Source organism: Cyrtonyx montezumae, unplaced genomic scaffold (genome assembly GCF_038088225.1).
Source record: "Cyrtonyx montezumae isolate F1298 unplaced genomic scaffold, pur_monq_1.0 scaffold_6, whole genome shotgun sequence".
Taxonomy (NCBI): domain Eukaryota; kingdom Metazoa; phylum Chordata; class Aves; order Galliformes; family Odontophoridae; genus Cyrtonyx; species Cyrtonyx montezumae.
Genome location: NW_027072067.1, coordinates 2,883,985 through 2,906,474, shown reverse-complemented (window position 1 = coordinate 2,906,474; position 22,490 = coordinate 2,883,985). Strand labels below are relative to the sequence as shown.

Here is a 22,490-nt window from a genome sequence, read left to right as displayed (position 1 = left end):
GAGGAGGAGGAGGAGGAGGAGGAGATGCGGCTGCAGAACAACGCGCGGGTCTGAGCGCAGCGAGGAGCAGCCCAGCACCGGCGAGGAGGTGCGGAACCGACCCATTCTCCTCCTCCACCCTAAAAAAAAACAAAAAGAAAAGAAAAAAGCAGCACATATGGAGGAGAAAAGGAAGATCACATGTTATAATAATCCCCTCTTCAGCCAGACAGGACCAGAGAACTGCCCCGTTAGGACCTAGAGATGCGCTTTAGAGGCTGAAAGGGAGGCAAGAGGGAAAAGTTGAACGACTCCCCAGCCCTGGGAGGGAGGGAAGGACCCAGAGCCCCCACGACTGCCCTCCCCCCTTCGCTCCCTTCTCGCCCTGGCTCCGGGCACGGCCGGGGGGGTCCCTTGGCCCCGGAGAGCCGCCCTCGGGGTCGGGTTTTCCCCTCAAACCCTCGGGAAACAAATCCTCAGCAGAGGGGGAGCAGCGGCTTCCGTGACAGCGGAGGGAGGAGGGAAATAAACTAAAATAAAGCGAAGCAAAATAAAAAGAGAGAAGAGCCGTGGAAGCGCTTGCTTCTCGTCATCGCTGAGCGAGGGGAAAAAAATATATAAATAAGTAAACAACCAACAATAGCAAAAATACCAACAACACTCTTCTTCTTATGACCCTCTGCTGCAGGGAGCAAAGGGGAGGAAGAAGGTACCGGGGCAGAGCCGCTAACAAAGCAGGGGTCGGACCCCATCGGCACCCCGACTGGCAGCGGGAGGGGCGAGGGGTAGGGGAAGCTCTGGCAAAACCAAAACGAAGCTCCACCAAAGCCCGAGAGCAGAAATGAAAGTTTCGAAATAGCATCCGAAGGAGCCGCAAAAAGCCCGGAGCGAAGGGAGCTCTCTCCGCGCCGCATCAGCTCCGCATGGTGCATCCCCGGCTCATGTGAGCGGCCCCGGCCCGCTGCGTTCAGGGGGGTGAAGGCACCGAAAATCCCTGTTATTTATTTATTTATTGGAAGCAATGTACGGGTGACACCCAGAAGGCATCTGAGCCCTGAGGAGAAAAAAAAAAAAAAAGAAAAGAAAAGCCTCCGGATCCAAAGGAAAACGAGAAGAATGAGACAGCAGCCTTGACCCCTACACTGAGGGGAAGGTGAGCAGAAGGAAAGAAAGAAAGCACAGAAAAGCCATGCGAGCACCAAACCTGTAGATTACTGCAGCTATTTTTGCTTCACTGAGGACAGATATTTCACTGACAGCCATGCAGCATAAAGGCATCATGCTGATTGTGCTCCTGGAATGTTTTATTTCTGGCCATGGAGAAGCAGGTAAGTGAAATAAATCAATACTGCCATTCGTGAAACAGTTTATCCTAAGCAGGGCAAGTGGAAAGGGAATAGAAATCAAATCTGTGTAACATGGTAATTCTTTTTTTTTTTCTTTTTTAATGTCTAAATGATTATTGAGATTGAATTTTGCATGGAATATGGGCTAGCCAATGTATACAAATGCTTTTTACTGCCTGCAGTGCACTGCTTAAGAGCTCAGTCTCATCCCAAAGACTTACAATAGGAAGTACTGTTCCATCTATTCTCAAAATAATAATAAAAAATGTATTATTTTTGTGATGGGAGATAGATAAAAGGGAAAGAAAAAGGTGGATGGATTGAGATATGCTGGGTATTTGTTCTGAGGAAGAAACACTGCCTTCCTAGGCAGGACAAGAATAAAATGACAAGACCCTTGGACAGCACTACTGAAGGAATATGATTTCTTTTATCTGTTAACTTCATTTTGCATCATTAAAAGTCAGAGACCCTGAATTACTATTAATCCAGGACAGCCCATTCATTCAGTGTATTCCCTGCTTTGATAGTTAACATGCAGTGGATAAGATTAAATCAGCATGAGGGAAAAAATATGAACTGGGACAGAAAGAGAAGTAGTAATTTGTGTGTGTATATGTGGGTGTACAGATGAGCATATATAGGAATGGTATAGCAGTACCAGCATCTACATAGGGTTCTACAGATAGCTATGGATTATGATGGAGACTAAAATCCTTATGGGGAAGGAAGCAAAGCATTAGATTGTTCTCCTATGCTTTAACACATCTTTAAGGTTAAAAAAGAAGAACTGTGCAGGCCAGATGAGAAAAATATAAGCAAGCATTGAGAAAACAATATGACCTCAGTGACATCCCAGTGGGACAGTGGTTTGGGAACTCTGTTTCTGTAAGGCAGAGGATCTTGGTGGTTCAAATTCCACCTGTGCACTCAGAGTACTGGGACAGGTACAACGCTCCTCGTGGTGATTTTAAAGCGACTGAAGAGTTCAGACATCATGCAGGTTTCTGAAAGCCAAAGGCAGATCAGATGGCTCCAGCTCAGGTTGTGCCTCAGTCAGAACCTTTCGGATGACACAGACATTAGGTTTCCATAACTGCAAGAGTTATTTTCTCAAAAACTGAAAACAGCTCATAAATTTATAATCCTGCCAGATCCTCCTGTGACTCACTTGGGAAAAAGTTTGGCTATCACAACGTTGCAGGGAATGATCGGAGGGAGGACGTGGTACCTTCGTGCTCTTAGTGACTTACCCTGGGCATTCATTAGTTTCCCAGGCTGGGACGTTCCCTGTAGTATACTCATGCTGACACATAGCACAGAAGGGTTACAGGGATGTCTTGTAAACTTGCTGATGCTGTTGAAGTAAGCAGCTTGTCATAAACCAAGATGAACTTGCTTTTCATCCAATTCACAAAGTGAAAATGAATCTCTGAGGAAATGCAGCCCACAGCTGACTGCTTGGAAAGTGAGTTTAAGGGGAGTGGATGCCTTCTGCATGGAGCTAAACACTCTCAGAATAATGGTGCTAGGACACGGAGATTAATGGCAACATAATTGGATATAGAAGGTGATGACACTAAGGATTCACAGCCACTTTAAATAAATATACATTGCTTGGTCAAAAGGTTGCACAAACCAGCAGCTCATGAAAGCACAAGTGCTACCTGCTTGTTTTTAATTCTTTTCTTGACTCCTTCTCGTTGTTGTTTTTCAAAGAAGCAAGGTAAAAATCTTGAATTAACCAGGTCCTGGCAGAGGCAGGATCAGCATTGCTCAGATTGAGGTTGTCTCTGACAGTGTTTAGTTGATCTGTGTGAAACAAATGCAGCTTTTTCCCGAGCAGACAGGTGTATAGAGAAGTATATCTCTGACATATTTCATTGGTCTATGTGGTCAGCTCCCTTTTCAGCACTATAGTTGGTCCGTCCTGGTCAGAAGTGAAACAAATGCTAGGCAGTTGTGTGAGGGGCACAGGGAGCACAGTAATTGTGGGCAGAGCCATATTTGTCTTCTGCCATCTGCGTGCAGAGGAGACAGTCACAGCTGTCAAGATTGGATCCTTGGATCTTTAAATACAATGCAATGGGAAGTTAGGCTGCAGGAGTCACCTAGGTCTTATGCAGCTGGAGGGCTTTACTGACCTCACATAAACGCTGTAGCAACCTGAAAGCTCCTGCATGACATCTTGCCATTGGCCTCAGATGAACCAAAGGGTTGCAGCACTGCTGTTGAAACCAGCATTGAGAACTGAGGTTAGATTAATAAACACTTAAGCAACTCCTCTCCCTAGGATGGTTAGCTTTAGAATGCCTTTTAAAAGTGTTTGCTTATTAAGAAGTTTTTCAGATGTAGAACAAGTGAAATCTAGGTTGGACATGGATGCTGAAAATGCTCCATCCAGATCTTTGCAGAAGATACCTGAAGATATTAGTGCGCTTATTCTATTCAGGGTTGTGAAAGTTGCTCTCCTGTCACACTGTAAGTGACTCAAACATACACAACCTTGACTTTTGCATATGGAAAAGAAATAAAAATCCCGATTCAAATCATAACAAGATACTAGGCACCTATCCAGCCATGTCATCAGCCTTTGACTCAGATGCTGTATGACCTGTCTCCTGTTGGATATCCAACGGAGGGTAAAAAAACCCAACCATCTAAAAAATGATTGAACATGTTTTTAATCAATACCCATAAGGCTACAAGGCCCCGAAGTAAGAGACCTCTGTTGTGTCCCAGTCATACACTAGTGTGGCCTCCCTTGAAACGTATGGCTCCCTACTTATCAGATAAAACCATTCCTACAACACATTCCTGCTGCCACTGACCTGCCAGTCTGAAAGAGCAGAAAGAGACAAATAAACCAATGATATCATTTTTGGAGCCCATCATGGAGGAAAAGCTAATCAACTTCAATAACATCCAGTGCCCAACTGTTAAGTTTTTAAGAATTACTTAGTGAGCCGTCTTGGGGTAGGTTGCTCACTGTGCCTGGCTGCTATTTCTCCTCTACAGCAGTCCCCCACCCCTGTCCAAATTCCACAGTTTCATGTTGTTTTCACAGAATCAGTGAGTGATGGAAAGGCTGCACTATCCTTGCAGCCAAGCAATGTTCTGCCAATTGATTTCTTTAAATACAAAGCTTTTAATCGACTGCAGATTTTGTTGTCTGACATCTCTCCTCCTCTCAAACTCCCTTCTGCTAATTGGCATGATGCTCTTCTCCCATTTTTCTAATGACACAGCAGTATGAACTGGAACTGTTTATGGACACTTGCTGCATTAACAAGCAGTGCAGATACACCTTCTTAAGACTGTTGTTCCGAAATACAACCACATTCTTCCTCCCTTTCCAGATTCAGCTGCAAAAAAATAAAATAATAAAAGACTGATAGTCCATTTATGGGAAATACAAAAAGCAGCCATTCCTTTTTTGCTTTCTCACACTGTTGTCTGCAAAACTTCCCTGAAAACTTCTTACATTTACAACTCCAGCATACCATTTCCTCTGCGAAAGCAACTGTAGTGTGATGCATTAACAAAGATGGACTTTCTTTTAATTATATGGCATATTCATCTATAACTCAATGATGTTTGTAACGTGAATCCACACTTGGTTAAAAGTAAGCAACCTGTACAGTCCAGACTGTTCCACAGCTAAAGCTTGTTCAAAATGCAGCTATAGGACTGGTGCCACTAAAATTCTCTGGAGGCAAACATGATATCTTTCCACTGCACTGAGCAAAATCAGTTGACTTTAAACGTAGAAATTGCTGTGTTTTCCTTATTCCCAGTAATTTTTACCAGAGAGCTTCGACATGAAGAAGTCAGACTAGGTTAGGTGGGTGTCAGAGTGCCACTTGCAAAGACCTTGAGGCATTGCAGTTGTAGGTCATTATATTTTTTGCTGACCTGCAAGACGGATTTACCTTTATTTTAGGAACTCTGCATGACTCAGTGACATTTACTCTCTGGAGCAGAAGGATTTGGAATGTTGATTGTTCAGGAAAAAAGAAGAAAGCTCTACATATACTTTCTGGGAAACCTAAGGCCTTTCTCATGTAACAAAAGACTCAGAGGTTGCAAGCTACCTTCCTGAACCTCTACTAGCCTCAGATGGAATAAGAAGGCTACAATCAGAAAGAAAATACACTGAAATGGTCATCAAGCAGTTAGGATGGTGTGAGGGCTTGGTAGAGGATCTCCACAGAATCACAGAACTGCTCAGGTTAGAAAAGACCTTCAAAATCATCAAGTCTAATCTCAATCAATCCATACTACCCAAACTCTAACAACCCACCGCTAAATCACATCCCTGAGCACCACATCCAAATGGATTTTAAACACATTATGGATGGTGACTCAACCACCTCCCTGGGGAGCCTATTCCAGTGCTTAACAACCCTTTCTGTAAAGAACTTTATTTTTTATTTTTTTTAATATATCCAATCCAAACTTTCCCTGGTGCAGCTTGAGGCCATTTCCCCTTGTCCTGTCACCTATCACCATTGAGCACAGACCATCCCTGCTCTCTCTGCAATCACTTTTCAGGTATTTGAAGAGAGCAATGAGGTCTCCCCTCAACCTTCTCTTCCCCAGACTTTAGTTCCTTCAGTCCCAGTTCCCCAGCCCCAGTTCTTTCAGTTGCTTCTCATAAGGCATATCCTCTAAGCCCTTCCCCAGCCTTGTTGCCCTTCTTTGGACCTGCTCCAGCACCTAAATGTCCTTTCTGTATTGAGATGCCCAAAACTGAAGACAGTACTGAAGGTGGGGCCTCACCAGTGCTGAGTACAGGGTCAGGATTACTTCCCTAGTCCTGCTCAGCACACCATTCCTGATAGAAGCCAGGATGCCACTGGCCTTCTTGGCCACCTGAGCACAGTGGTTCACATTCAGCCAGCTGTCCATCAGCACTCCAAGGTCCATTTCCGTCAGGCAGCTTTCCAGACATTCTTCCTGAAGTCTGTAGGGTTGCCTGGGGTTGTTGTGACCAAAATGCACGACCTGACACTTGGTCCTATTGAAACTCATACAGTTTACCTTGGCCCATCAGTCCAGTCTATCTGGATCCCTCTGTAGTGCCTTTCTATTCTCCAGCAGATCAACACTCCCTCCCAACTTGGTGTTGTCAGAAAACATACTGAGGGTGCACTCAATCCCCTCTTCGATATCACCGATAAAGATGTTGAATAGGAGTGGCCCAGTACTGCGGGTCACCTTGTCATAGAACAAAATCAGGTTTGTCAAGCAGCATCTACCACTCATGGGTCCATGCTGACTGGGCCTGATCCACTGGTTGACTTTAATTGATCCATGATGGCTCCTGAGATTATCTGTTCCAAAAATTTCCAGTAGCGCTAAGAACCAACTGCTCAGTTGAAGATGAGGAGCAAATAACAGATAGAATCAACACTATCATCTTATCTCTTTTCTTTCAAGGTGACTTCTGAAAGCCTTTTCCCATGAAAATTCATCTCTGTGTTGGCAGTGGTGGTGGGATTGAGGAGGTCCTTCTAATTACTGGAAGGCTGCAGTACTTAATACATGAGATGTTTTCCAAAATAACCATCCCTTACTCTTCTGGACTGTACAGAACTGTCACTAAGGAACAGAGAACAGAAGCAACTCAGAAGCAAAACCATGCAGGCTGGATGCATTCTGTCACCTTAGGCCATCTTCTGGGAAAGAAGAACATCAGTTTTACCCAAATACATTTATGATTTGAGTAATTTTTATAAGACTGAATTAAAATGTATTTTCATTGTCCTAACCCAATTTGAAATTTTATTTTGCCTGAGGAAAGTCCAAGTATAAATTGAGTAAGGAGCTTAAAATTTGAGCTGAAATCTTAAACTAATAGCTGACTTCTGAACTGCTCCTACATTAGCCAGTGTTTATGGTCATTCTATGTTTCATTGGAAGGGTCATTTCCTGTAAGACTTATATTGAGTCATCTGATTTGTGACCTCTTGGATTAGATTTATGACCTTGCAAGGCCAGAGTTTAACTCCCTCTAGACTGTTAAGTTGCAAGGAGAACACTCTATGTCATTTCAGATGCACTTTTCTCTGGTTTGATAATAATGTTTTGGGACTGACCTGTAAATCTAGTGTCACAAAACACTAATATCCAAACAGTATCAGGACTTACAGTTATCTCATCCCTTTCTTAATTTAAAAATGAGTAAATGTGTACATTGAAAATACCAGAACTTGTCTTGCCAGTATTTGCAAATTTGGCAAATAGAATATATTCACCTATCTCTATGTCAAGGTGTTTAAACAAAACAGAGACTTGATTTTGAGCTCTGCCAAATATTAGTAGCTTAACCTAATCTCAGTATGAGTGTGAGAAATTTAGCACCTCTCAAAATTAGGTCAGTAACACATAACTATAGAGATAGATGCTTTCTTCATGTGTTTGTTGTGTAAATAATGTCTGTAATTTTTTGGACAGGAATTATTTCTTTTTTATATCTATAGTTTACTATTCCTTTCTGATTACAGCGAAGATAAATGGATTGAATAGAGTCAATCCTCAGATAAGCAGCTGTACTAGAGTAAGAAAACAAAAGATAACTTAATAGACTAATGCAGCTGCATTTTCAACAGGTATCAAAGACTTCCAAGTGTTTGTGGGTAAAGGCTGTTCTCTAAATACCTCCATTTTCAAGCTAGGCTTCTCAAACAAGAACTAGTGCTGTTCAAGAAGCGTTTAGATGAGGTGCTAAGGGATTTGATTTAGTAGTTGGGTAGGGATAGTGATAGGAGGATGGTTGGACTAGATGATCTTGTAGGTCCTTTCCAACCTTATGAACCTATGAACTAAATTTATGGAGAAGCTCCCGCCAGGCTTCATGTGAAAAGATGAAGCAGCCCTCCTCAGAAGTCCTCTTGGATGTCCATCCCCACACAAGGACTCCAAACCTTCGCACAGTCACCTGTTTTACAGCTTGAGAACTATTAGAGAAATTCTGCTTAGTGTTGTTTCTTCTGCGTGTCTTTCAGATCCCGTGAAGCTACGAGCCTTCCGCTGCAACGGCCGTTCCTGCAACCCTCCAGTAGGAAACCTCGCCACTGGGAGGACACCCATCACTCTCACCACATGCGGGCAGAACAGCACAGAGCTATACTGCTCCTACCCAGACCAAAATCTCCTCCACCCAGCCTCCCACGGCTGCGGGCAGCCTCGCTGCACCAAGTGCAATGCCAACCAACCTGATAACTCCCACCTCCCTGCTCACATGACCGATGATTTCTTTGCTAACCCGATGTCCTGGTGGCAGTCTGCCCAAGGGGTGCACAGGGAAGAAATTAGGTTGGACTTTGAAACGGAGTTCTACCTAACACATGTCATTGCTGTCTTCAAGTCACCTCGTCCAGCTGCGATGGTGTTGGAAAGGTCCCAGGACTACGGGCAGACGTGGAGGCCCTACAAATATTTCTCTGTCAACTGTACTGCAACATTTGGGCTCCAGGATGACCTCACTGAAGAGGGCTCCATGTGCACCTCCAGATATTCAGACGCAGTACCCTGTACCAGAGGAGAGGTAAGCAATAACTGAGGTTTGGACAAAGCTTAACACCAAACAGCTCCAGACTGGTGAAAGTAGGAAAGAATGTGCACGTAAGCTGAGAAAGGTAGGCCCTCCTCAAAAGGAGGAAGAAAAGGAAAATAAGGGAAAGAAAAAGAGAAATATCAATGGAAATGAATGGAAATTCTTAACAAATTTCTTTTATGAGCGTTGCAGACGATAAGATCAACACTGCCTATTTTTACAATGTGGATGACAGTATCTGAAGTAAAATTCTACACAGGTAGAGCCTGATTTATCCAAACTGTTTTTCACCTCAGGGTGACATGAACTGTGCCCTGTAAGCTTCTAATTTTGTATTTATTTATTTACTTATTTATTTATTTACTTATTTTTGCCATTCAAAAGGCCCCAGATGGTTCAGATACATCTTACCCCATATATTTAATGCAATCAGTCCTACTGGAGAGTTTCAGCTCACACTGTATCTAGCCATAAACACAAGAAATGAAAGAAATGGGAAGTGGGATTGAGTAGCATAGGATTGAATAGGTTTTCCTATTCAACTGGGGGAAGGTGTCCTCCTTTGGTATGGATATTCTGATTAAATATGCAGAGGGCTCTCCTCTAAACTGAGTGCACAATTGTTCTCAAAAATTCCTGAGGAAAACATCAGTGACATTACAGATACTTAGTTTAATTATAACCCATTTCATCCATTAACCTCAAAGCAATTTAGGTGAAAAGGAAGGTAAATATGATTGGTGTCTTTTTTTAGAGGAGACAGAAAAGCACACATGGAGATTATGAGACATTCCTATAACTGTGCCAGAGACCAATTAGTGCTTTCACTTCCTTCTCTCTTCCTTGGAGAAGTCACAGTCCTTTTGGTTACCCTATCTGGAACTGATCACACAGGTTTGGCATTAATACTACGCTGCAAATTAAGCTCAGGTGTGAGGCAAACAATCCCAGTAGTCTTCAGAAGAAAAATTAGTGTACTATACCTGAGACAGAAAAAACAGCAGAAAGGAGAGACTGACTTAATCTCTGTGCAACAAAACTGGGGAACATCTGTGTACAGAAATCTGGAGCAAATCATATAACTACTGTTTTGTTCCTGGAGTAATAATTCTGCTAGTCAGATATTAGAATACATTTAAGTTCAAATATATCCAAATGTCTCCTGTTGAGAGATTGCACTTTGCCACGTCAGTACAGAATCTAGGCAGCTATTATGATTTTCCACTCTTTTGTGCCTTCCAACTGAAAATCTGGAAGTACTTTTCAGGATCTTTTTAATGATCTTCAGCACACATTAAGGGTCCTGTTGTCTTTCACAGATGGGGAAAGACTAGCACAGAAAGGTGAAGCAGTTTGTGGTAGAACAAGACAATTCTGGTGGAATAAAGAGCAGAATTCAGGGTTTGAGAAGGGCTTGGCCTTAAACAAGAAACAACTCTTCTTTCTCTATGCAGTATCCTCTTGTTGCCCTGCACTGTGTTGGCTTTCGTGCTTGCTTAACCTTGGGGAACATCATTAAGACCATGTGTTGCTGCTAAAACAAACCTGAGAGTTAGTTGGCAAAAAATCAAGCAATAAAACATTCATCCAACACAGGCCTTTGTGATTTCAGGTGTCAAAATGATTCCTTCAACTCAGGCAGCAACCACACTGAAATGAATACGTGTACTCTTAGTCAATCTACACTATAGTGTAGAAAACAAAAGTAACTGAACGTTCCTAAACGTACAGCTCATACCCCTGCAGAGTTCCCAAATGCTTTCATGAATTGTTACAGGAATTGAATACCTGCAGAGGTCACTTCCTCCTTGGGAAGAAGAGTTGAAGTTTCAAAGCAGCACACAGGCATCTGCACAGCAACTCAACAGAGAGCAAGACAAATCCTGTTTCACAGCAAATGAACCCAGATGGATTCTAAGGTTTTGGATAGACTTTATAGACACCTCTTAACCAATCCATGAAAAAGGTGTTAGAGAGCTAGACTTTTCAGATCAGCAATATGACACCACAGATTCTTTTGTGAATGAAAATATAAGAAATCAGAGTCTAGTTATTTAAAATTATGCTTGATCAGATTTCCCAGAGCAACACTGCTACTCTTACTGCAGGTCTCAAGGGAGCTTTACCCGTGCATCTTAGAACTCCAGTTTTACAACTTATTGTAAAGATATCATAAACATCACCAGCACATCCCCTCGAGGGCTGACTCACAACCAAGGTGGACTGAAGCTGAATCCCCACCAATACCTTCTCCAGTCTTCTCTGCTTCTTTTTACTGTCACTCTGACCTATCCAGATATTGATGTTGGATAAGCCTTGCAGAACTGAGGAGCTCACATCACCAGCTGACATTTCTGAAATGATCAAAATTGTTTTCAACTTAAATGCTAATTAATGCCCTGAGATAAATGTCAGTTTTCTCTACTAAGGGAATCAAAGTCATTTCTACTGCATAACAGTCAGGTTCTTCTTGGGCACTGTTCTATTCACTTTCAAATGAGATACAAATTCATTTTTAACAGGGTATAAAGGGAACCAAAAACACTTAAGTTCAAAACCTATAGGAGAAACATCACGGAAAAAGACTTCTGGTCAGCTGGCTTCCAGAACTGAGAACGTAGGTGGAAATAGAGAAGGTGGTGGAGTTGCAGTTACTTACATGCATCTGTAAATTGAGAAGCGCGCTCCTGAATCAGCATTTCAGGATCCTTCAAGAGTACTGAAAGAGTCTGGGAGCATAAATAGAAAACTTGGCAGAAGAGAAATTTTGAGGAGGTTAGAATGGAAGCAAAATACATTGAGGTGGGTGATGGTTCAGTGTCACAAAAACCCACAGTGCATCATTAAATTAAGCTGCATCAGTCTCTCTTGTAAATTATCCTTTTATCTTTCACCTTTTGTCAGGGTCATACATCTCCACTTCACATGAGGCAGAGCTGAGACAGATGGTGTCAGGCTTAGGGGAACAAATGCTGTAAAAATGTATGGAGGTGACTTTTTAATGTCCCTTTTGCAGTTTTCTTTTACTCCAACATTTATTATATTCCTTGATCCTGCACTGTTGCAGCTAGAATCTCAGATCCTGTGTCTCCCGTCTTAATTCTTCTGGCAGAATAAAACCTTAAAACTACTGATACTTTCAGATCTTGGAGTCAGAGCAATTTATTCTCTACCAGTTGCTTACAAAATATTTGCTTCATCTAGCTCATCTCTTCTCTCAAGAATTTCCAATGGCTGAATTCACAGGACATCAATCTGGGTATCTGTTTCTTAGCCACAACGAAACCCACACTAATAGCTCATTAGTTATGGTGGTCTTACAAACTTCCTGCTCCACTTCTGGAGACACAGTTTTCAAACTCAGATTTTGGCCAGGTATTCCTTCTTCATTCACCGTTGCCATTAGATATTAATAAGGATGCTCCACTTCTCTAGCTTGTTTAACAGTGTCCATTAGATGATATGTTTGCACACATCCTCAACAATGTTATGTATTTCACAGATCATTTTTATACTGCTAATCACCCAAAGTCATACAATGCTGAAATCTAAAAGTGAATCGTGGGCCTGATATCCATTCATGTAAACTTTTTCAGTTTGGCTTAGTGGCTCTGCCGTTTAGGGGGAGAAGCACTAGACATGTCGCTTCCTTAATTGTTTGTTTGTATTTTTGCAGCAAGGAAAGAAACAAACTACAAAGCATGTTCCAATCCCTTCAAGCGTTTGGTTTCACCGGTCTTGATCTGCAAGCCACTTGAGCATGACACATTGGTGTCTTGCCACTCTTCACTAGAAGTCCTTGTTTTTACTGAGTATGCCAAAAACCTGCGTCTCCATAGGCCTCTGCCAGTTCCAATACAATTTTTCATCTTTGTCTCCAAATTGTAGCTGAGTCAGGGCCAGCTCACAGTGACAGCTGGCTACAAGGATCATGTCAAAGGTTCAAATCTCGCCTTGATAAGTCAAGTTAATTAGGGGTACAGCAGTCAAACTGGTTTTAAAAATCAAGCCTTTTTGTCTGTCTCATTTGCTTATCATAACCCAATAAGCATGTTACGGAGTCTTTCTGTCCAAGAAAGTGGTGTGTTAGTTGAGGTAGCACAGTGGAGCCTCCAGTTTCTCTGGGTTACAGATGAAGTTGAAGCCTACAGGTCAGTTAACACAAATGGCCCAAACTAAAGGAGAAATGACCACGACATTGTATGAGCTGTTAGTGTGACTTACAGTTCAAACACCAGCTGGGGGAAATAGGGACCAAAATGTTTCAACCTGCATCCTGACAGCATGTGCAGTCAAGGATCTGAGAAATTAAGAGCACGTTTTTAATAAACTGAAATGTCGGGAAATGAAAACAAATGTTCTCTTCCATTGGCGGTGATGTACGCATGAAAGGAAGACATTAGCATGCAAAGCTGGGTATAACACTGACACCAACCAGCTTATAACCACAAGATCCAAAAGAAGACCCTTCGACTGTTGGGTCTGGCTAGTGGAGGGTAGTTTTAAATCAAAGGCTGATTCATTTATGTGAATGTCTGTGTGACAGATGACACCAATGAAGTGTGATATAATAAACCCATTACTGGAATTCACTGGGGGGCTGGAAGAATTGTGTATGGCTGAATTAGGTAACTGGTTTCTATGGCAACATGTTAAATGTGCCTTGTGCAGAAGACCTGCTCATTGTCCATTTTGTAGCCTGTGGTGACCTTTTTAGGGACAGAAGTCCCCAGCAGTGTCTTTTATCAAAGATGAGTGGACTTGCTTTGTAGTTAAAAGACTTCAGTCACTCTTCTAAACACACTCTGCGAGTGTCAGATCAAGACATGGTGTGATGGGATGCAGTTCTGCCTGCTTCAAAAGCCACCAGGCTGTTAGAAGCCACAGCCAACTCGCTGGAAGGTCTTTGCCTCTAATGGACACTGCTGCCTTTTTCCATCCACAGGGCCTCCCTGAGCTGCAATTATTGTAGAGGGGAACCACCTGCACACAGACACCAACCAGTCCAGGGCCAGGGCTGTATGTGGAATGTATGTGATCCTGTTCCAACCACCTACAATTTTTGCTGTCTTTTCTCAGGCTTTTCCTTTATTGTATTCATGCCAAACCTTTTGATAAACAAAGAAGGATCCCCCTCCCCTCCTACACATACCTCATTAAGTGGCAACATCAATAATTCAAGAGGTCACCACTAAGGCCTCAGTGACTTTTTAAAAACTGATCACATACAGCAGTGGGTCAGTAAAAAGAAAGGTGCTCAGAGCATCATAAGGTTGAATTCCTGGTAGCTAAGATGCCAGGGCAGGGTCCTGCACTGCAGTGAATTGTCCATCATCAGGGCTGTCAGCTGAAAGTTGTATGATGTTTTTTCTGACTTTCAGCCGGAAAAGATTCCAGGAGGGATTAGTCACTCCTGAATGTTAAGTGCCTGGTTGTTATGACTAGGGCTGTCTGTTCAGCATTTCGTTTAACTTGAACTGTAGAGGAGATAAAATGCAGAAGCAAGCTGAGGGGAAGCAGTTAACACCAGCAGTGTAAACAAACAGATAGCACTGCCAGGCCCTGCTTCCCTGGAGGAAGAATTAAGGGGCTCAAGTAGTTGTGTCTGAAGGGAATCTGAACTGACGTGAGACCAGTCCAGGATTCCCATCCATGCAAGTGAATTCGGGATGGCACCAAGTGTCCTGCCCTGACCTGGTTTTAATGAGCCATTGCAGAGACATTTGGCACCTTACAAACCAGCCAGGAAGGCACAAAAGCATTCTGAGCATTTCTTCTACATTTCCTGACACAATAGGCAGCAGACATCAAATCATTATTTCTTCTCACCCTGTTTTATAGAAGCTCAGTGAAGTCGCAGCCACGACTTTTTTTAAAGTCTCAACTGTTAAAAAAATTCTCGTCTAGATCTTAGAAAAGATCTTGGAAATCCACTGCTGTAACTTTTGAACACCTGGCTAATGAGCACTTACTGCTAGCTCTGTTGTTATTCACATATCACTGCTATGATGAGACTACACCCTTTCCTAGTTCTTTTCATGTGTAAGGTTTCAGCCAAGGCCTAAAGAGGTAAGTGGCTCTACTGAGGAGAAATGGATGCTCTCCCATGAGGATGCTGCTCAGCTGACGTTGCTTGACACTGATAGTAGCTCAGTGTAGAACTTTCCATGACAGAAGAGTGAAATGAGACTCTTGTTCTCAACCTAGGTCCCAGTAGAGCTGTCTGCATCACAGAATTCCTCATTCCCCCTTGCCATTTCAGAGCAAATATCTTTTCTCCTAATAGAAAAGGACACTGCGCTGTGTCCCAGCAAGGAAGTGTTCTCAGATCCTCGTGTAATGTGATGTTGTGTAGAACATCGAGAATGTTGTCCGTTCCCTGTACACAGACTGTAAACTGATTTTTTTCTACTCCCAGTAGATTAGATTTTACATTCTGACTTGATGGAAGACACTGCTCCCTACAAAACTTGCCATAGATGTACACCTATATATCTGCAGATAATCTGAAGCTACTGGAAACATTTGGTTTGAGGAAAAGAAAAAGGTCTGGATGCATCTCCAGATTTGTCTGTCTCTAACCTTGATTGTTCAGTCTTTCCCATCTTCATATTGGCAGCAATGCCTAAATATTAATATTAATGCCACACTGACTGCATTACTGGAATAACTTCAAAGCAAATGTAAATTAAAGGGATATTGGCCCTTTCTGCTTTGGAAAACACAGAACGAATTCAAGACACCGCTGCACTGAAAGTAGCTAGATTTACCTATGTCAGATACCTTTCAAAAATCAAATGTACAACTGTTTCTTTAACAAAGAAATTATATATTCTCTACTGGCTATTCAGTTTTCTCCAGAAGGACAGAGAGTGGTGGATGTGGACTGAGAAACTATTCCATGAATCACAGGAATGAGCTTTCTGACAGCTAAGAGAATACCTAAACTTCCTTTGTGCTTCAGACTGTATCAAAACAGGAAAAAAAGACTACTTGTATAGTAAAGTCTACTGTTCCACAAGATGGACGAATTTCAGTCAAGAGGCTCCATCAGATAGATCAGAAGGTATTTGCCACTGGGTAGGAAAAATTCTGAGACACAGTTGTTTACTATTCCTTTATGAGCAAAATCAACTCACATGAAAATCTCTTAACGAAGAGGATTTAGGACTGATGAGAGTTTTTATTGCAGCTTCCTTCTGATGGGCCTAGTATAAGCATGCAGACATTTCTGACCTCATTAACCTGATTGTGTGCAACATGACCAGCATAGCTTAAGGATGATTTGTAATACCAAATTCTTGTTCTGCACAAGGATCTTCTTTTGTAGGAGGCCATGCGTTGACTCTCCCCTCCATTTATGTCTCATATTCCTTGACCTTAGGCTATAAGCTTGCAAGGGGGAGCCTTTGTTGTGTCCACATCTTTTCTGACTAATACTGGCTGGAAGATCAGGTTAAGAAAACAGAATTATCTGTATCAGGAATGGAGAAGCAAAACGTGGCAAAAAATCAAAAATCTGAGACAGTCTCTGGAATGAAGATGACCTCTTGACTGGGGATAAAACATCACCCTCTGTGAAGCTGTGCCAACTTGCATGCAGCAAAACCAGTCCTTTAACAGTGGCTATCACTTTTAGCCTCGCACACTTCCAGCATTCTCCAAACTTCCTTGTTCTCAGAAAGGTCAGGAGAGGACAGGGTAGTGACCATCTTTTTGAGGTGTAGCTGATCGACTTTTGAAAATGAGAATGACAAATATGCGCTGGATAGCAGATATGCTGATAAGCATGAATGCCCTACTCAGCATTCAGCCCCAGTGTCAGCCCCTGATTATAAGGGAAACTCAGGATCTAGGATGTGTTTCCACAGAGGGTTGAGCCCATAAAGGTGCATCACACATTTCTATGGAACTGAAATATTTCTAGGGCAAGCCTAAGTTTTTCAGCACTTAACAGACTTAGTCATTAACATTTTCTTCTGTGCTTATGCTACTTCTATGAAAACTACATGCTGATGCTAAGAGAAATGGCTGGGGGGTATTAGAGCAGACTGGCACAGCAAAAAAAGAAAAAGAAAAAAAAGAGAATGGGACATCCTTGGAGCTTGATGTTTACTTAGATGAGAAATAGCCTTATGGTGAATATCACTGGGAAGTGCTTTTCAGAGCTTGCATCTTAGTTATTAGGACATATTTCTTTTTCATCACATTGTCTTAATCTTTTTTACTCAAACATAATGGAAGGCTGCAAGTTTGCAAGATTTCTCTGGGAGCTGAACACTCATCACGTTTTTCTTAAGCTAGGCAAAAGGCATAAGCTAAATGCCCACATGTCCTTCATACACTTCTGAATGCAAAACAAAACCTGGTGAAACAGAAGAACAAATAACACAGTGAAAAGATGGAGTGCCTCTTTCCACAGCTTATGAGTCTATGATCTCATTAAGACTTAGATCTGTTTCTAATTTGATTTTTCAAACATTTATTTAGAAATGGTTGAGACTGCCAAGCTCTTGTCTTTGACCTGTTGTTATTTTTAGAATTCTACATGCATTGAACATCCACATCAAGGGATTCTAAGAGATATAAATGTATTAATCTAAATGTTTTAATTTTATTATTATTATTTACCAGTTTATCTAAATGCATTAATCTAATTATGAGGAGAGGAGGAAAATTCAGTGTTCATAAAATCACAAGGTTGGAAAGGACCTACAGGATCATCTAGTCCAACCATCCACCCATTACCATTGCTACCACAAGCTACTGTTCAAGTTCTATACATATACAAAACAATGCTGTTATTGATTTAAATGCTAATTAAAACTGTGCTGCCTCCAGGCAAAATGCAGCTCACCTAAACTGACTCAAATTGGCAAAACATAACTGCTTTAACTCTCTTGACTCAAAATATCTTGTAACTCCTCAATTCCTTTGACTGTTTCAAAGCTATTTTCTTAAAGTTGAATTCAAGAACAGCTGTAACTTCCACTCCCAAAAGGTTTCACAAAAGTATTATGCCAGCCAAATCAGATCTTTAACATTTAACAAATGTTTCTTTGGTTGAGACAAGGATGAACAAATCCAGCCTCACCGCTGAGCTTATTTCAGGCAGAAATATGTCATGAATTAATCATACAAGCAAACTCTTGTACCTCAGCTGGAATGGAATACCCTTTTTTTTTTTTTTAAGGGAATGTTGCCATTCCTATGGGACATCCAAGCTATAAATATCTCTACTCACAAATATCACTGACAGACCTAAGAATATCAAAATGCCAAAGCAACTCTTCTGAAGAGATGCCAAAGACATGGACGTCGGGTGTGAGAATGGAGCTTATAAGAACAATTGTTTTACCCCTTGGCTCCTCTGTTAATGCCAGTTTAAAACAGGTTCACAAGGACTTGTAGCCATTAATGTCCCAGTAGATAGCTTTTAACCTGCTCTGAGATCTTGGAGCTTAGCAGCTCTGCAGAACAATTCTGTTCAGTTCACTGCCTTGGTGTTGGATGAATTGGCTCATCCATGCAGGAGGACGATGTGTGTCTGTACATCACCAGACTCTGAGAAACCACTCCACCTCCGTGTGGTCCACAAGGGACTGGGAAGAAGGAGAGAGGGTTCATAAAATTGGCTTCCACCAAAAAGACTAGACCATGTGGGATTAGGGGAACCGGACAGAAGAGATTTGGTCTTTGTCCTTTGAATCCATCAGTAAGGGGAATGCTGGGCACTGAACAAAACAGACTAGGTCGTTTCCTTATGGTTCCATTGACTGGGGGAATGTAGACTTTGGTGTGGAAAGGCCTAGGCTATTTTGTCATGGCTTCTTTGGTCAGGGGAATGTAGGCACCTGCATTGCACAGCCTGGGCAAACTGCCCATGGCTCTATCAAACAAGACACCTCTGATCTCACCAAGCGTGGATATCTGTAGCTTTGTAAACAGCTGACAGTACAAGAGGAGGGAATTAAAAGGAAGAACAGAGCTAACAAAACAGAAAATGCTGCAAACAGGTGGGAAATATATTACTGCCTTCAGTGCATTACTGACAGGTGTAGCTCTGCCCAGAGCCCTGGCAGCTGATTCTGTTGATTAAAGGGGATTTTTTTCCCCACGTGCCATCAACATCCAACAGAATTATCTTCCAAGCATGTACCACAAGTTTTTTTCTGACTCCTACGAGCAAAAAGAACAAGAATATTTTATATGCTACAAATGTTTAAATTGTTTGGTACACCAAGAAAGAAAGAAAGAAAGAAAGAAAGAAAGCAGAGAGGAAGAGGGAATCCATACGAAAACAAAGCTTTAATTCCCTTAATGGAGTTAGTCAGACAGAGACTGTCACCACTTATAAGAAAGGGCCAAAGAACCCAAAGTTACAACTTGCAGACAGCTGGTAGGCACCAAGCCCTGTGGTCCTGTGAGCTCATAGCAGTGCAGCTCTTTCTCCTCTTCTAACGAATAAACTGGCTCGATTTGTTTGAAAGCTGGTTTCTTTCAATGCCTACTCACCCTAAGCCAACTTGTTTTCTAGCATGTGGTTGAAGGGACTATGCCAGAAGTGTGATCACAGTTCTCATTTCTGTCACCGTCACAGATTTTCTTAGTGCCTTAGTTTACCTCACTGTCCGACTCATGGTAGAGCCACGTGCCTAAAATGCTTCGAGAAATTTGGATGGCATTAATGTTGTATTAATACCACTAAGCCTTGTTTTCCTATCACATATATGATGGGATGAAAGCAGGTATAGTCATGTGCTGCAGCTGGGCCAGTGGTTGGTGACTTCGAGGTCATGCTTAGGATCAGCCACAGCCAGACAACGGTTCATAGGTTAATAGGTTCATTAGGTTGGAAAGGACCTACAAGACCATCTAGTCCAACCATCCTCTTATCACTGTCCCTACCCAGGTTAATGTGGAGCCTTCCATTATAAACTCTTACTTTTTCCTGAACATCATCTCAGGTTGTTTTCTGTGTATGTAGATTCCTACATCTTCTCCTGAATGTCTATCTTCTGTCTTCCAGGTGATCTATCGTGCCTTAACTCCATCTAACAAGATTGAAGATCCCTATAGTCCTGAGGCTCAAGATCTCCTGAAACTCACCAACCTCCGCCTCCTTTTGTTAAAAAGACAGGAATGTCCATGCCGTGGTTTGGGATTGGTAGAGAAACCTCAGAGATTTGCCCACTATGCTATTTATGACCTGATCATCCGGGGAAGCTGCTTTTGCAATGGGCACGCAGAAGAATGTGAACTTGCCAACGGAACAGGAGACACGGAGAATGTGGTGAGTTCATTACATTCACTAATTTAGTAGACTTTAGTACCCTCCTACTTGCTGAAAATTTGTTAGAACATAAAATAAAAAGTAAAAAGAGCCAAAGTTTGTAGGAATATTCTTCCCTGACACCACGACTGTGCCGTGCAGTATTTGTACGCATACTTAGATGTTGCTATTCAGCAGTAATTACTGCTGTCAACGTTTCGATTTAGCTGCAAGTATTATATAGTAGAAATGTAATAAGAGTTAAAGGGAAATGATGCTAACCAAATATCCAGGTTTGTCAAAACACGTACATCACTGAGACAGCTCAAGCCACTTTAAACTACTCAGTGACTCCACTGGTTCCTGTAAGACGTTTGTCTTTGTAATGGCTTTTGAAAACAAAAATAACCCTCATTTTTTTAGTCCCTGGCATACCCTGACACAATAGACCCCAGAAATACTTCCTCAGCTAACTTCTGTCCCATTCAATATATGGTAATTAACATTTTGGTTTATTTTCTTCTGGAATGTGTATTCACTGTCTTCATTTCAGGTTTTCTAGGTTCAGATGCAGATATTCAACAGATAATTAGGACTGTATGACTTCCACAATATTTGCAAAGTTATTTCTGAATCTGTTCCATCTGTGGTATAAATCTAATTTACAGTATTTTTGCACTGAGTGATGTTATCAGATTCTGATAACTGCAAATACAGACCCACATAAGACAAAATGTGAGGAAAGCTGTTTAAAGAGTGCATCCTCCACATCGCAAACTGTTAAATACACACATGGTGAAACCAAATACACGAATAACTGGCTGAATGAATACAGATGGTAGAAGAATAAACACTGCCCATCAGAAGAGGAAAACAAAAATATTGTGTATCTTGCTGACATAACCATTGTAAACTACGGCTGGATCTTTTTTTCTTCTGGTCACAAGAGAATAGAATCTTCTTGTGCCATCAGTGACTTCATGGGGCAGAAGGTGAAGCAGTTTTGATGAAACGCATTTCATGAGTGAGTCATGTCTCAGCAGACAAGAGGGTGGATGCATCCCAGTATCAAATGCAGCCATAGATATTATCCATAGATATTATCAAGTCTTTGCCTAGTCAGGGATTCAAGGGCAGCAGGAAGTGAGAAAAGCCTTCCAGAGTTTTAACTACCTCTAGAATCCTAGATGAGGGCTGGAGAAGACAATGGTGTAAGACCTTGCATTAAGGTATGATCAGGCACGCCAGAGCCATTCAGCCACTTGCTGTGAAAGCCTGCTGAACTGCTAGCTGTTTTTATTTTTAATTCTGATGAAGGAGATTCAACAGCATCCTTCAGTAGCTGTTCTCACCTTGACAGTTTGAAAATTCTCAGTGCCTGCCAAAATAAGTTGACTCCTTCTTGTCCCCCTCCCCCAGTGATCTTAGAGATCAGTTGATACTCTTTCTGCTGATGTGTCTGGAAGGTTCTTACCATATCCTTCCTTGGTTTTTTTTGCTTTTCGTATTTTTTTTTGTACTGACCAGAGAGCTGTGGTCAAAATTGAAAATTCTACTCCAAGGCCACATGAGCCAGGATGATCATATTATTTTGCTGCTATTTTCTTTCATATATGCAGTGAAAATCCACTAGAATGAGCTCATTTAGGTAAGCATATAACTCTGCATCTTACAGTATGGTAACATCCTTGCCTATATGCCAGGCCTCTGCTGTTGAGTGGAAAACACCAGTGATACATTTCCTATCAGCCAAGCTACATTCCAACAGTAATCTTTTTCATCTTCTATTTCTCCTTTCTTAGTAGAGACACAGAAAGTGCTCTGCTTTCACGTTGTGATTAAAGCAGCACAGGGAAAAGAGATGCTGAAAACAAACTCTAATTCATTCTGCTGGCCACATCCAATATTTAACAAACACATGGGCAGGAAAGTCTCAAGACAGTTTTTTGAATGGATAGTGCGGGTGATATCACAGTGTAAAGGCAGAGCAGCTTCATGTTTCCTTGTTTGCTTCCAAGTATTAAGCATTTCAAGCATTAATAACAGCAGTCTCAGTCTCCTAAGATTTCAGAGTTCTCATGCAGTGTATTTTTTTTCTGTAGTTAACAAAAACAAAAACAAGTCCATGTAGAAAACAACTGAAATTGTTTGTCATGGGATAGGCCCAAAACTTCAGATCATTCTGCATGTAGGTGTTGGAAGAGACACAACTCTGCTAATTTCTAAGTCTGCTTTTCTTACTCTTGAAAGAAATCTGTTCCATTTGTAATAACTGTACCATTGCTATCCTAATAGTACACGGAGCCCAAATAATGGAGAAGACTGAAGCAAA

At 41.8% G+C, this 22,490-nt stretch overlaps 1 protein-coding gene across 2 annotated transcripts in view; it reads left to right on the top strand.

Annotated features, from left to right (window-relative positions):
* The first annotated feature begins 926 nt into the window (after positions 1–926).
* The window catches only part of LOC136057158 (netrin-4-like), a 46,278-nt gene continuing 24,714 nt past the window's right edge, over positions 927–22,490 (top strand). For both annotated transcript variants that reach the window (XM_065749745.1, XM_065749743.1), the window contains exons 1-3: positions 927–1,307; positions 8,336–8,877; positions 19,916–20,179. In XM_065749745.1, the coding sequence (XP_065605817.1) occupies positions 1,241–1,307; positions 8,336–8,877; positions 19,916–20,179 (873 nt within the window). In that variant the 5' untranslated portion in view covers positions 927–1,240. The remainder of the gene's footprint in view (positions 1,308–8,335; positions 8,878–19,915; positions 20,180–22,490) is intronic.